This window comes from Xenopus laevis, chromosome 7S, assembly GCF_017654675.1.
Source record: "Xenopus laevis strain J_2021 chromosome 7S, Xenopus_laevis_v10.1, whole genome shotgun sequence".
Classification (NCBI taxonomy): domain Eukaryota; kingdom Metazoa; phylum Chordata; class Amphibia; order Anura; family Pipidae; genus Xenopus; species Xenopus laevis.
This window is the reverse complement of record NC_054384.1, coordinates 96,322,611-96,338,064: the sequence shown is the minus strand read 5'-3', so window position 1 is coordinate 96,338,064 and position 15,454 is coordinate 96,322,611. Positions and strand designations below refer to the sequence as shown.

At 42.0% G+C, this 15,454-nt stretch overlaps 1 protein-coding gene across 4 annotated transcripts in view; it reads left to right on the top strand.

Annotated features, from left to right (window-relative positions):
* The window catches only part of LOC108697259 (SH3 and multiple ankyrin repeat domains protein 1), a 247,651-nt gene that overhangs the window by 140,384 nt on the left and 91,813 nt on the right, over positions 1-15,454 (top strand). For all 4 annotated transcript variants that reach the window (XM_041571591.1, XM_041571590.1, XM_041571589.1 and 1 more), the window contains exons 9-13: positions 226-303; positions 1,086-1,152; positions 1,722-2,004; positions 4,484-4,647; positions 11,007-11,120. In XM_041571591.1, the coding sequence (XP_041427525.1) occupies positions 226-303; positions 1,086-1,152; positions 1,722-2,004; positions 4,484-4,647; positions 11,007-11,120 (706 nt within the window). The remainder of the gene's footprint in view (positions 1-225; positions 304-1,085; positions 1,153-1,721; positions 2,005-4,483; positions 4,648-11,006; positions 11,121-15,454) is intronic.

Here is a 15,454-nt window from a genome sequence, read left to right as displayed (position 1 = left end):
GCACGTCTTGTTCCATTATGTCATTCCATACAAAATAATCCATCTGCTTCATCATTCTATTTAGCAATAAAGACAGAAGCGAGAAAGTGTCTTTGTCCTTTTTTTTATTTACATAATGTTTGGGATATTTGCAGCAAGATGCTTTTTGTTTTATGACCCCAAAACTCTGTGTTGTTATTTTCTATAAATATTTTTTTGTCTCTCTCTCTTTTCCCAAACCTACAGGAAAGCTGTGCTCGAATTCTGCTCTATCGGGGTGCTAGTAAAGACATCAAAAACCACAGTGGGCAGACCCCATTTCAGGTTTAGATCTTCTTCTGTTTTGTAAAAGGGGGGGGTAAAATATTTCTCTTCATTATCATTGATGTTGGAGCAAGGGTTTTCTTGTGTTCACCTTGTGCTTGAGCTTCTAAAGGAAAAACATTCGAAAGTGTATTCACAACCCTTTGGGTTATGTGGAGTTTTAATATTGGCAATTCATGGTCTAAAGACCCTACAGACAATCTCTCTTGGTGCAACACAACCTTCTTCATGTTCTTTCATCCCTTATCCAGAAGGTATCTCCTAAACTATGATATAAGTGCAATACATATAGACCTTCATTCTTTGGGAGACTTGAAGCAGTTATATTGATTATCCATGGTCTAAAGACCCAATGGACAAACCATTTATCCCTTATTCAGATGGTACCTCCCTTACTATGATATTGGCAACTTATAAGACTGGTCAGTATCATGGTGGCTATTATTGATGGCCTCTCCGAAGCTGAAGAAGCCATACACTACTGTACTTACTGTACCTATACAGTGATGCTTGTGCAGTATTGGTGTTCTGTTATTGACCTTCAATCACCGCCTTAAATATCTGGAAATATTTCCATAACCTCCTTGTTTCCCTAGCTACAAGGTTCTAGATAATTTAAGCTAATTTGTCACAGCTCAATGCTTTTTCGCTATCACAAAGTTGCATTCATGCATTTCTTGTCTAGTCCAATCCCCAGTGTTTTCTTCTTTAAATATACCTCCCCCTTATTATCTGGCTTTGTTTTCCAGCTCCTTTAACCCTCTGACTTACTCTTGCTGCAGGTTGCGGTTATTTCAGGAAATTTTGAGCTGGGGGAGTTAATAAAGAGCCACAGAGACAGTGATGTTGGTGAGTATATACATGTCTCTGCTATAGTGGGGATAAGGGTATGATAACTGCTTAGCAATTATGCGAGTTATCACTTAATTAATTTCAGAGAACCCCTATCTAAGTTATCAGTGACAGTGCAATGATGTGAGTGGCAGGAGACTGGCATTTTAATTAGATCCCACACCATAATGTGCTCATGGAATATTTCTTATTGGAACGGAATGCTTTCAGATTTAAGTGGAGGATATAGGGAGGGTTTGTTACACACACATATATCAAAGGTATCTACTCTAGTAGGGATACACCGAATCCACTAGTTGGGATTCGGCCGAATCCCCGAATTCTTGGTGAAAGATTTGGCCGAATACCGTTCCGAAACCTAATTTGCATATGCATAGGATTTGGATTTGGTTCGGGCAGGCACAAGGATTCGTCCGAATCTGACTCCTGCTGAAAAAGGCCAAATCCTGGCCGAATCCCGAACCGAATTCTGGATTCGGTGCATCCCTATACTCTAGTACCCTAGTTCTCTAAGAAAGTCTATGAAACAAGGTCACATTAATGAACAGCACTCTCTGTGTCTGTAGTACCCTTCCAGGAATCTCCATCCTATGCCATGCATCGCAAGGAAGGGGGCAAAGCACTGTCGGTGCCCCGCGTTCTCCATCGAGCAAACAGTGACAACAGCCTCTCACTGCCTGAATGGATGGTCTTCTCAGCATCTACTGCCAACACTGTCACTTTACAGGGACAAAAGGCCTCAGGGGGAACTCTCCGCAGCTCCAGTAGCCCACGTGGTGCACGAAGCCGGTCACCTTCAAGAGGCCGACACACAGAGGAATCCAAGAAGCAGCCACGTGGAAGACCCAGGTAATCCAAGTTACTATTTATATTCAAAATCCCCGAACTGCCATGACGCAGCTCATTTCACTACATCTATGTCTAGAGTGACCTTCTTTTTTTTTCATTTGAAGGGGAAGGCTGAAAGTTATATTGCCCTCTGAAAGAGGACAAAGAACTAAGAAAATGGCTAGGGCTTAGATTCCACAGCACAGAATGAGGTATTAAAGGGGTATTATACGAATACAACAAAGTGAAAGACTGGGGACTTGCAGTGCCGGGAACCACACATCCTGATTGCATATCCCCCCAGTGTGCATCATATGGACATTAGATTATAAACTCTACTGGTCCACAACAAACTGTAAATTGCTGAGGTTTTCTAAAGCCCTCAAACCTTAGACTAATATCACGCTGATCAGATCCTCTGCCCATGACCGCCAGTTAAATTGCCCCTAATATACCCTACATTAGCCCCTGTGGTTAACATCAAGCCTTCAGAGTGAGCTTTGACAGTGCCTTTATCGGCACATTGCTAGTTATGCATGCATGAATATCCAGAATACATTAAACATGAGTTTGTTTGTTGCACATCCCAGGCTCTGACTGATTGACTATTAATGAGATCTACTGTACTGTATGTCTGCGGCACATCATTTACTCTCTGCTAGAAAAGCTTTCTTTGATTCAAAGGGCTCAATCTAATGCTTGCTATAGAAAGGCACCATGGAGGGGCACACAGTGATCAAAAGAATTTATTATTATCCTTTATTGATATAGCATTGATGTACTGCATTCTGCAGAGATTATACATCAATCCGAGTGGAGCTTACACTCCCATCACATGAGCACACAGCAGGGTCAACATTATCAGGAGCCAGTTAACCTGCCTGTATGTGTTTGGGGTGTGGAAGGAATATGAGTACCCAGAGGAGCCCCATGCAGACATGGGGACAACATACAAACTCCTTGCAGATAGTTCTCTGACTTGAACCGAACCTGGGACCCCAGCACTGCTAACCACAGCCCTGTGAAAGTCTTTGATTCTTCCCGTCACCCTATTTCTGGAGGTTATGTGGCTATAAAAGAAGCCATCTTCTATAAATATTCATACACCCTCCCTGGCCAAGGCAATTAGCTCCCTAAAAGATGTGTTGCGAAGCGGTAGAATAAATGAGGCATTTAATGGATTTTATTAGGGAAAATAAAGCCCTAGGACTAGCCAGTGGCAGGTAGTATTGGTGGAACTCCCCTTTAGAGGTGAGAGACAGGTTAGTAAACATAGGCAGCCTTGGCTGCAATGAGGAGGATTGAGGAGCATAGCCATTTCTAGGCAGACATGTATATGGGGCCTTTCAATCCATGAATCTATTGGGTAGGTTAGAAAATCCCATCAGCAGTCTGGTGCAGGTGCTCTCCTGATGGGTTTTCTTAGGCTCCCATTATGATCTGATCATTGGTGGGGGCCAGATTATGGGATCAACCTGATTTGGTTCAATGAGTTGATGCCAATAATGGCTAAATGTACTCTTGTTTGGCCAGATCATAACCTTAGTATATACCCAGCTTTAGCTGCCATGTACTGAATCCACTGGTGCCTCTAAACCCTTTTTGTTGGACCATGGCACTCCAAATTTTCTCCCTCTCCTACAGCACTTCTTGTTCCAGGGTGTAACTGAACCTACAGGTCATATCCTTAACTGTAACATGGCCATGGGGGTCTATAGCCCACAATCCTTCTCACTGGAGCCAATACTGCCCATAGGGATGTATCCACTATTTTGGATTCGGCCGAATCCCCGAATCCTTTGCGAAAGATTCGGTCGAATACCAAACCGAATCCTAATTTGCATATGCAAATTAGGGATGGGAAGGGGAAAACATTTTTTACTTCCTTGTTTTTTTACAAAAAGTCACGCAATTTCGCATATGCAAATTAGGATACGGATGCGGTTCAGCCGGGCAGAAGGATTTCGGCCAAATCCGAATCCTGCTGAAAAAGGCCGAAACCGAGCCGAATCCCGAACTGAATCCTGGACCTAATGCTGGATTCGGTGCATCCCTAATGGTTACTAACTATCTCTCACCTCTGTGGTGAGCTCAACCAATAATATTTGCCATTGGATAGTCCTACACACAGCTCATGGAGCTTAGATTGTGTAACTGGAGTGCTATCTGCTGTTCTGTCCAATCAGGTGCTGGACGGAATAGCAAAAATATCTCTGGAAGCTTATCTGCTCGGTCACATAGAGCTCATTACCCTTAGCCACATAGAACTGCCTGAACAAAAGAACAGATTATGCCAAAGTCAAAATCAGTTGGATAACAATGTAGAGGAACCCCCAGTTTAAAATCTTGATTCTGTGTAAAATAAATATCCGCTGCTTTAGAACAATATACTGCTTGTGTAGTTGTATAAGGACTCGCTCGTGGGGCAAACTATCCTCGGCTTGTCACAGTACTATATGGTTTTCATTTTTACCCATTATTTATATATATATTTGTTCAGTTCCAGTGGTTCTACCAAAGAGCCCCCTGCAAGTGCGACGGCCAATCATCGCTCCAAGCGCAAGTTGTACTCGGCAGTGCCAGGACGCACGTTTGTGGCGGTGAAACCTTATCAGTCGCAAGGAGAAGGAGAGATATCCCTCAGCAAAGGAGAAAAGGTCAAAGGTATGGAAAGCCTCAATTCCCTATATGTATAGTCTTGCAATGGGAGAATGGCTTCATATTAAAGGAACAGTAACACCAAAAAAACATTTAAGTTTTTTAAAGAATGACAATACAATGTACTGTTACCCTGCACTGGTAAAACTGGTGAGTTTCCTTCAGAAATCCTATTATAGTTTATATAAACAAGCTGCTGTGTAGCCATGGGGGCAGCCATTCAAGCACAGGATACACAGTAGATAACAGATACGTTCTGAAGAATCCCATTGTATACTACAGAGCTTATCTGTTATCTGCTGTGTAGTCTGTGCCAGAGCCGGACTGAGACTAAAAAGCAGCCCGGGCAAAAAAAATCAAAGCAGCCCACATGTAAACACACAAGTACTGAGTACTGAGCAAAAATGATTTCCTTTCTGTGTAAAATTAAAACAGTAGCTTGTACTTGATCTCAACTAAGATATAATTAATCCTTATTGGAAGCAAAACCAGCCTATTGGGTTTATTTAATGTTTATATGATTTTCTAGTAGACTTAAGGTATGAAGATCCAAATTATGGAAAGATCCGTTATCTGGAAAACCCCACTCTGAGCATTCTGGATAACAGGTCCCCATAACCGTATTGTTGTGTGGCAGGTTCAATAGGAATCTCAGAAGTATGCACTGAATGGGGTTTGAGAGCAAATCCATGAAAAAATTTCAACAAACTTAGATAAAATTTTGTTTTAATGTCAGTAAGTGTAGATAGGATACCTGGTTTAAAATAAACAACCTCTAGGCCAAATAAAGCGACACCAGTGATGTTTGAGTGTGCTTATGAGCTAACAGACTACCTTCCTGAAATGAGACGACAAAGAGTGTCCTATTGTCTTGCTTGGGCTGACAGAGAATTGTGGGTATTTTAGCAGAAGAGCTGGACAGCTGCACAGCATAGCATCTGCGCTTATTACTTATCATAATTATCTCATAATTACATCAGCAGGTGAAAACACACACACAATGTGGCCGATAGTGCAGGCCCAGTGGGCCCAGACTATCCTAGTCTGAAAAAAAAAAACACTTTATGTAAATTGAAAAAACGCGAGAAGCAAATCATTTTTTTACTGGTAGCAACCAATCAGATGCTGTCAAACAGCTGCCAAGTAATTGCTGCCTGCTGATCGGTTGCTATGGGTTACTGGACCAGCAACAAACACTGCGCCTTTAATGACTACCCCAGTGAGGTCCTTATCTAAATGATTAATTTGAGCTTTACAACCTTGGGGAAAACTAAAGGGATACTCCAAAGTCCATTTTCATTGGCTGAGCCCTGTGCATAATTATAAAGCTATGAAGTTAGATATTGAAGACAGTGTTTCTTTAATGGGATTTCGCAGGGCTGATGCTGAGCACACTGGAGCATATGAAAGATAGGTGTATGAGAGTAATGAACTCAAAATGAGCTTATTTGCATTTTATACGCACGGCCCCACTTATACCTTCTTAATGACACATAGTTACCCTCTCTCTTGCGACGTTGCTCCCCCCCATTCTCTATGAATGGTTTCTCCCAATCTTTAGTCATATGAGAGTATAGAAAACACCACTGTGGCGACGAGTTCAGCTTATTACCTGGTCAGCTAGCTCCTCAGCGGCCCCCATAACATACCCAGACTCCATCTCCTCCCGTGCAGTCTAGAAATTAGCCCGTCTAAACCTAGCGCTCTGACAAGCACCGTCATAAGCGGGGCGGAGTCAGTGTTGTTGCGTCACCATCAAAAGTTGAGGCCATTATTTCAGCAGGAGGAAAAGATTGGATTTACACTGGTTCCTGGCCAATCGGAGTGTGCCAGCTCAACCACTTGCTAGACACGCATGTGACTGGCAGGCACCAACCGTCTCTAAACTTCACAGGGAGATCCATTTCCCTGCACTCGGTATGTGTATCTGTATGACGACGCGTGCTGTAGTCTCTCGCAGCTCCGGCAGGCCCAGGCGAGTTTTACTACAGTTTAACGGCACAAGACAGAAGCAGCCCATTTCAGCAGTAAAGGGAGCGGCCTTTCGGGCATTTGCCCGATCGGACAGATTGTCAGTCCGGGCCTGGTCTGTGCCTTTTCTCCTTTTTCAGCTTTGAATGGTTTCCCCCAGGGTTACACAGCAGCTTGTTTATATAAACTGTAGTTGTGTTTCTAATGCAAACGTGCCAGTGCAGGGCAAAAGTACATTATATTGCATTCCTTTAAAACACTTTAATTGTTTTTGGTGTTACTGTTCCTTTAATCCTTCTGCTGCAATGTGAGCCGAGATTGTTATGAAAGCAATGGTCACTTCCACTGTGTAGCAACAGGGAAATGATTGCTATCAATTGCACTGCATTCATTTTTTACTAGCAGTCGGAGTTAAGGTGGCCATACATGGAGAGATCCGCTCGTTTGGCGATGTCGCCAAACGAGCGGATCTCCCTCCGATATGCCCACCTTGAGGTGGGCAATATCGGGCTGATCCGATCGTGGGCCCTAGGGCCCAACGATCGGATCCTAACGATGCCCAAACGGGCGGTCGGATCGCGGGACCGCATCAACGAATAGATGCGGCCGCGATCCGACGGGATTTTCTGTCCCATCCGATCGAGATCTGGCCGACTTTCGGCCAGATCTCGATCGGTGAAGCCCGTCGCGGGGCCCCATACACGGGCCAATAAGCTGCCGACACGGTCTGTCGGCAGCTTTTATCGGCCCGTGTATGGCCACCTTTAGAGCTCAGTAATAGTGAGCTCTAACCCCCCTCCCCATAGTACATTATATTGGTCTTACAGGGACATCACTGATCTTCTTTTGAACGGTGATCTTCTTTGATAAATGTAACATTTCATTACACACTTTCCAGACTGAAATGTTAATAGCTAAAAAAAACAATCAAAACCAAAATAAAAAACAACTTGACATTTTGTAACTTGAAAGGAAATGTAAATCCTCGAAATAAATAAATGTAACATTGCTCTGGGTGATCTTTCGCAATTAGCATTCATTTCTTTTTGACAATATAACAATGTTACGCTGCTGATATGATGAAATTGAAACATCAGTGCCATCTGCTGGTCTTCTGTTTCTGTTTTTCTGTTGAAAATTTCAGAAGAACAGGAAACTCTTCTGGTGTTGCTCTAGTTAGGAAAGAGAAACATCTGTTGTTCTTATTCTTCTCGCAGCTGGCAGATTCGCTCAGCAGATGGAGCTGTTGTTTCAATTTCATCATATTATCAATGTGAAACATGGTAATCTCTTGAAATTTATGGTAAAATATTATATAAATTGCAAAATTGCTTCAAAGAAAGCTCTAAGCAATAGAACATCAATAGTGATGGGCGAATTTATTCGCCAGGCGTGAATTCGCGGCGAATTTGCGCGATTCGCCGCCAGCGAATAAATTCGCGAAACTCCCGCAAAAATTCGCGGAAAAAACGGGCGCCAGCGTCGGAAAAACGGGCGCTGGCGTCAAAAACGAGACGCCGGCGCCGTTTCGCAAATTTTTCGCCGTTTCGCAAATTTCGCGCGAAATTCGCAAATTTTTCGGCGAAGCGAAACGGCGCAAATTCGCTCATCACTAAACATCAATTTGTAATTAATTAGCATTTCCTTTAATAGGTCTATTATGAGGTGCCTTTATTATTTTGTGAGTGGGTGCTGAGAGGTGTGCTTCAACAACAGGGCTGAAGGCTGATCACCATTAATATTAAGAGTTAATTCTGCTACTGTGTCTTATTCTAATGCTGCCAGTGTAGTGCCATACTGTTTCTTTACTGCTAAAAACATGCCCTGTTGACAATATTTAATGCTAATTAGCGATGGGCAAACATTCCAACAATTCCGATGCCGCCGACAATTCCAACGCTGCCAACAATTAAAGGCGCCCGTTGACTTTAATGCGTGTCAAATTTGCGTTTAGAAAAATTTTCAAATTTCACGTGAAAATTTAAAATCTTACGCCGTTTCTCAAATTTAGCATGAAATTCTTGAATTTTTCGCCGAAGAAAAAATCCATCCATCACTAATGCTAATGTCTTGCCTGTACTGCCTTGTATTCTCGAAAAACGGTCCGCACACACCAATGTTGCAGTCGGGGATAGTGCCCCTTTTATTAATGCCACCAACAATAAATATTCAACGTTTCGGGGGGACACAGCCTCCCTTCTTCAGGATCAGGAACAGGAGGCTGTGTCCCCCCGAAACGTTGAATATTTATTGTTGGTGGCATTAATAAAAGGGGCACTATCCCCGACTGCAACATTGGTGTGTGCGGACCGTTTTTCGAGAATACAAAGCATTAAGGTGACCAGGCAAGGTCAACGGTGGACCAGCACCACTACGCAGAAAAAGTGGAAGGAGGTGTGCGGTAATACAAAGTTTCATTGCCTGTACTGCCAACATTTTGCCGCTGTCATGCCCTTTTATATCTACAACCCAGATCTTCCTATGTATGTCTATGAAGATTCTCATTTATCTAGGTCATGATATACAGTATTTAGTTGAATTTAGTTGAATTCAGTCAAAGGTAACTGAACTTTTAGAGTTTTTCTTGATAACGGTTTACCACTTCAGTTCAAACTCTACAGGTCCAGTTGCCTTTGACTTAATTCTACTAGATACCAGATCTTCCTACTTTTGACTTCTGGTCATATTGTCTTTGCCCTTCTTCCACTGCTGAAATACATCCCTTCTATATGATCTCCAGTTTTCACACCATTTGTGCCACCACAGTGCAGCCTGTCAGCTCTCCTTTATAGGTGTTACCAATCCATAAAATGGGACTCTAAAGGATATAAGCATTTTCTTAGTTTAATCTGAACAGATTTCCAAAGATACAAAGCTTTAACACTGGAGTGCAGCTTAGCTCTTGTAAATCCACATGCAAATGTATAAATTGGAAATTCGGGGCCTAGGCTAAAGCCAGATTTATCAGGTACACCCCAAGGACCAAAGTTCATTTAATCTGCTGTGCAACAGTTCCTTCTAGTGGCCCAATTCTTTATTAATGATTTACCTGCATTATGTGGAAAGTACATGTCTTGGTTATGGACAAGCTGATATTTAGTTAGGATCACATGCCCTGATATGCCCTGGAATGATACCACTATAAAAGATAGACATGCCTTGGGGCTAACTGTGAGCATTTGAGCTTGAGATCCAACTTATAGTGGGCATTTTGTTTGTTGGTGTATGAAGGAGAGACATGGATCAGTTAGCAGAGCCAGGGATGTGTTGTGCAACTCTGCAGTGTTCTAATGCCAATTATTTTGTATAAGACTGATGCTCCAAACGTATTATATCAGCTTTTCATCTCTTTCTACAGAAAAAAAAAATTACCTCTAATGAATATAAGTTGCTGGTCTGCACTGATTGCTTTACATTTAGGGTGCAGCCTTTGATTTTGTAGAAGTGTGTTTTAAACATGGTCAGTAACCTTGATCTAGAAAAGGGGGGCCCCTTAAGTGCTGGACATTGGGACAATGTAGACTATGCTCAATCTGCCCCAAGCACGCTCCGTAATGGCCAGACATGCCCCCCCAAGCTACTCAGAACCCCCCACCAACATTGTGGTAAGCCACAGTTCTTGAGCATTTTCCCTAAAATAGAACAGGTATATAGTCAGGTATGATGAGGGGCAATGCAGCAGCAACGAGTCAGTCACATAAATATGGATTGTAGTGGTCAGTCACCAATGTTGGGACATTTTAGGTTGTGCCCTTCATCTACATAAACCATGTCCAGTTTTGGCCTCTTTACTCCCCACTTTCAATAAATGCACATTTTGCAGCCTGCTTGCTGAGACAAGTATGCCTTCAGCTTGAACTGGGCACTCAAGGTTAGCTACTGCAAATTGGCATTAAACATAGGTGTACAATGCTCAGATGGATTTGCATGTGGACATCACCATGGCACTAACCCCACTGTCTCTACTCGTTAGCAACTAAAGCAACTATAACATCCTGTAGGCCTCACATTGGATGTTGAGTCTCCATCCTGGACATCGTGTCCCAGGGCTGCATCTTAAATAGGTGACACCTTCACCAGGATCTGGTTCTGTATCCACCTTTGGTTGGATCCAAGAAACTGGTTGTGAATCCTCTCCTGCCTTTAATAAGCCTGGGATGTTGCCCAATCCCATCATCACCCAGGACTTCTACCTGCTCTCCAAATATCTCAGCTCTACACTTCATGCATAATATGTTCTACATCATCCACTTTACTCAGTAGGGTGCATAGGCCTCAAAGTGGCATCTATTCCATCTAAACCCACATCAAATAGAGGTTCGGCCATCAAGGCTTTAGTACAGACTCCTTCTTCCTTTGTGAATTCCTAAAGCAATGCCCCTTCTGTTCTACAGTTCTAAGTGTGGGAGAAGGAGGATTCTGGGAAGGAAATGCCAAAGGTCGCACCGGCTGGTTCCCATCAGACTGTGTAGAAGAAATAGCCACAAAACCACAGGAAGGAAAACAAGGTATTGTCGTTTCATTTACAATGGTATAATTTTGCCCAAGCTATTAGCAGTCTAATGGGCTGAAATAAATTTATTGTTGAATGTAATGAAAAAGCTTCTCTATTAAACTCACTGCGGGAAATGGGAAGTGTATAAAGAGACACAGGGAAGCTTTAGCTCCAAAATTTAAAGGTAAATACACCTTGGCTGGCTGCCATTAGATCAGGAAAGTGATATATTACTGTTTGGGGGAATGTCCATATTCTTGCATGGCAGTGATAAAATTATGGGCAGGGTATCATGTGAAAAAGTAAGTTATTGGCTTTGATTTACTGACCAATGACATGTGAACAGAATATCTCTCAACCATGGAAGTGCTCTTGTTTCCTATAGCCAAAAAACATAAAAAAGGAACAGATGGGTATAACATCTATATATTTATTGAGAAGTTTCTCATTGTTAGATACACATTGGTTGAAATAATAAAGCCTCATTAAGCTGGTCATACAAAGACTGACACTGACAATTCTATGAGTTGTCAGCTTGTTGGTCTGTGTACATGGCCAAAAGACTGCTTATCTGTCTGATATCTGGTTGAGTATATGACAGATATTTTTTAGGCAGGTGTGAAAATCCTGTTGAGGACCATACTGGGTCTAATCCAAGTGCTTGGCTCTTCAGCCAGGGATTACATTAGGGTCCTACTCAGACTTGGATGGTAACATCAATGGCCTTATGGTACTCCTTTTAGAAATCAGCATTCACCTATGAAAGGAAGGGACTAGATGGCTCAGTAGGTTAGGGGTATGTGGCAGGAGATTGAGTTAACCAGCTCCAAATTTAACAGAGAATCAGATTTGCTTAGTCAATGCAGATACTTATTTCAGATGTTTGATTCTACTCCCACCACGTGGCTGTGAGGATGAACTACATCTCATACTGCACATGGATCTGCTTTGATTCCATTAGCCGGCTAACCCATAAATATTGTATAACATTATTGTCTAAGCTTGTGGTGCTCACATTAGAGTCTAAGTTAGACAAAGCGAGGGCCCTTAGTAATGCAGAAAGACCAATGCCTTGAAATCATATTCTATGGCTCTGGGAGATGCTGACAATGAGACCTGAAGAGCTTGAGGTTGGCATCACTTTTTCTGGACAACTGAATACCGTTGAGTGGTTCTCATGAGAAATATAAGGACCCTAAACATTTAGTAAATATAAGGACCCTAAACGTTTAGTAAAGCAAATAGTTTTAATGTAAATAGAAGAAAGTCACTAATTCAAAGTTAGCTGACTATATATGTATTATGGCTAGGAATCTGGAGCATTATGATTAGAGTATCAATTACTCCCTGCACTACCCCATGATTTAATGTTAGTCTAAATGTCTACTCAGGGCTGCAGAATTCCTTCAATTCAGCAAAAACACACTAAGGGGGTTATTTATTAAAGGAGAAGGAAAGTCAAAACAGAAATAGCCTTCTAAACGAAGTCTTGTGGACATAGAAATCACTGACCGTTTTTAAAGATTCCTCTGTGGTCTCATGTAGAAGCAGCTAAGTTGTTTGAACACTGCAGGCTGTGAGTTGGGTGACGTCACTTTTTTTTCAGGCTCGTGCTCCCTGCTGCCCGAGGCAGCCTTGAAGCGCATTGGGCATAATTCAGTTGTTATGCGCATGTACTGGGGAGCTGTCATTTGCATATGCATTCGTATGGGGTCTATCACTGGGATTTATATCTTGGTTTCCTAGATTTTACTTTGCTAAATCAGCCCTCTCCCTTGCCAAGCGCCAAATTTTATTTGCGAAATTCCTTTTATTTTGAGCATCCCTGCAAAGTTTCTAGCCTGCTGCCGCATGTGTGTACTGGCACGCTCATGGGAGGGGCTGTGCTGGAGGAGCAGAAGGGACCGGGACAAAACAACACTCCTAGGAAGGGGAAGCGGCTGCTCGATTGAAGAAGGTGGGGGCCAGAGAGTTTCAACAAGCTGCAAGATGCCGTTCTGTGTGATTAGACACAAACAGCTAGTATTCTGGAGAAGGAGGGGTTGGGGGGAAAGAGTTAAAAGCCGTCTGGAGAGCAGGCTGAAGGGGCCGGGAACAACTGGCTGCTGTGTAACAGAAGCAGCACGGGAAGGGAGTGAAATGCGTGCATGCGCAGTAAGGTGAAGAAGACTAGGAAGCCTACGCTACCTTACCAATATGGCTCCTGTGTGTCTGATTATGCAAGCAGAAGAAGCAGATGGATTATACACGATAGGATTAATATATGTGAGTTACAAACATAGCGATTTGGTAGGTCTTGGGGAGTAGATTACAGGGAAATGGGTATTAATTTTTGCCTTTCCTTCTCCTTTAAGCTCTGAAATCCTAAAAATTCAGATTTTTCGGACCTTAAAAAAAAATCCGAATCGATGGTATGAAAGCTCCAAATCTGAAAACCCGACATTTCAAAGCTCTCGGGGTCCTGTGTTGGTCAATGGGGAAGGTCCCAGTGTCTGTGCTGTTGTTATTACCGATATCCAATGATTCTGGGGATTTTGGCCCAAAAACTTATGGTTTTTGCAGAAAAGTCCGAAAACTTCTGACTTTTTGGGCAAAGGTCCAAAGTTTTCGGGTTTTTGCTGAACCTATTTTTTTGAATGATAAATAAGGTCCATTTCGGGAATTCTGAGTTGCTCGGATTTTTATCTTAGAAACATTGAGATAAATTCGGAGTTTAATAAATAAAAACATCACATTCAGGTAAGCACATTATGCATCCAACCTTCTGCAGTACTATTGCTTCCACGGTTTTAATGGGGTTGTTCACCCGCAAACAGTTTTTTTCAGTTCAGTTGGTTTCAGATCACCAGAAGTAAATACTTTTCCCAATTACTTTCTGTTTTCTATTTGTGACCCTTTTTCTAATATTGAAGTGTAAAGTTTTATTTTTCACCTTCTAAATTTATTTAAATTGAATTTTGTTGATACATTTGTTATCTTTGTCTCTGCTGAGCAGAATCCCTGAGTTTCATTAAAGGCAGCTGTTAGAATTGATACAATAGTTGCTGATATTCCACAGATACTGCTGAGAAATGGATCAACTAATTGTATCAACTAAATGGAGCAAATTGTAACAGTTCAGATGCTCCTGAATCACTGGATCACTGTTGAACTTTCAACACGAACATTCAACTTTAAACTTAAATTTTGGGAAAAAGGTAAAAAATAAAAGATGGAAAGCAATTGAAAAAAGTCTTTGTTTATGGTGAACAATCTGAAAACAACTAGCACTTTAATGGGGCAGTTCACCTTTTCACACAGATCAGTGCCTTATACTGTAGTCTGTCCCAGAACAGCTGTTACAATGGATACATAATGGATATATCAGTTGCTGGTATTTATCTGATGCTGCAGAAATATGTATCCATATCTGTAACTAATGTATCCATTTTTAAATGTGCTTCGAAATTCTTTGCCCGGTTTTAAAGAACTTACTATACATGAGAGGGAAGAAAATAGAGAAAATTTATTCTTTTTAAAGATACTTTTAGAAATAAATAAGGGAAGTCTTATTTGGGTGTACTATGAAAACATATGTATTCTGAAGTTTGACTGTCCCTTTAATGACACTTCAGACAACAGTAGGTTCTCCTGTGGGGCTGTAGTTTAACATTAGCAGGAGTTTATAGGTCCATTACGACGGAGATCTACATGGGGCTAGCTGAATGAACCCACACCTGACCCACAGCCCACATTTGGATCCATATTCTGTGTAACTGATCAGTTACCCTCCACCCTGGAATAAAAAAGTAATATCATAAGACAGGTGGAAGAAAGTCAGACACGGATGGGGAGCAGTTGATTTTAGTAAAAGAGAGCAAAATGGCCTTCCATATTCAACCTGTGGTTCCTTCAGCTCACATGCTACTAGCATGTGGTTAAGTCACTTGCCTTTCTACACACATTGACCCACAGAAGTGACTTTAAAGTGAGTTATAGGGGGTGCTTAGCAGCTTTGTGAGTGCTTGGGGGACAAAAATATGGGTTGGGATTGAAATAGGGTAAGCCAGCAGACACCTGCCTAGGGTACTACTTTTGGAAATTCCCACTGCTTGGTTGTGCAACCACCTCAAAGCTCCTGTCTCTTGCCAATGTTTTCGGAATCTCACATAAAAGTGAATAACATTTCTGGCTTTTGGGAAACAAAATTTAACTTAAAAAGAAAATGCAATGTAAAGGAAATAGAGTTCTGGCAATTGCATGCAAATGATGACGGTCCTGTGCCCAAGTTGTCAACTGTTGCTAAAGAACATTGTTGAACCCTTCTTTTCTCTTCCTCTGCTTATTGCCCATCATTGGTCTCTGTCT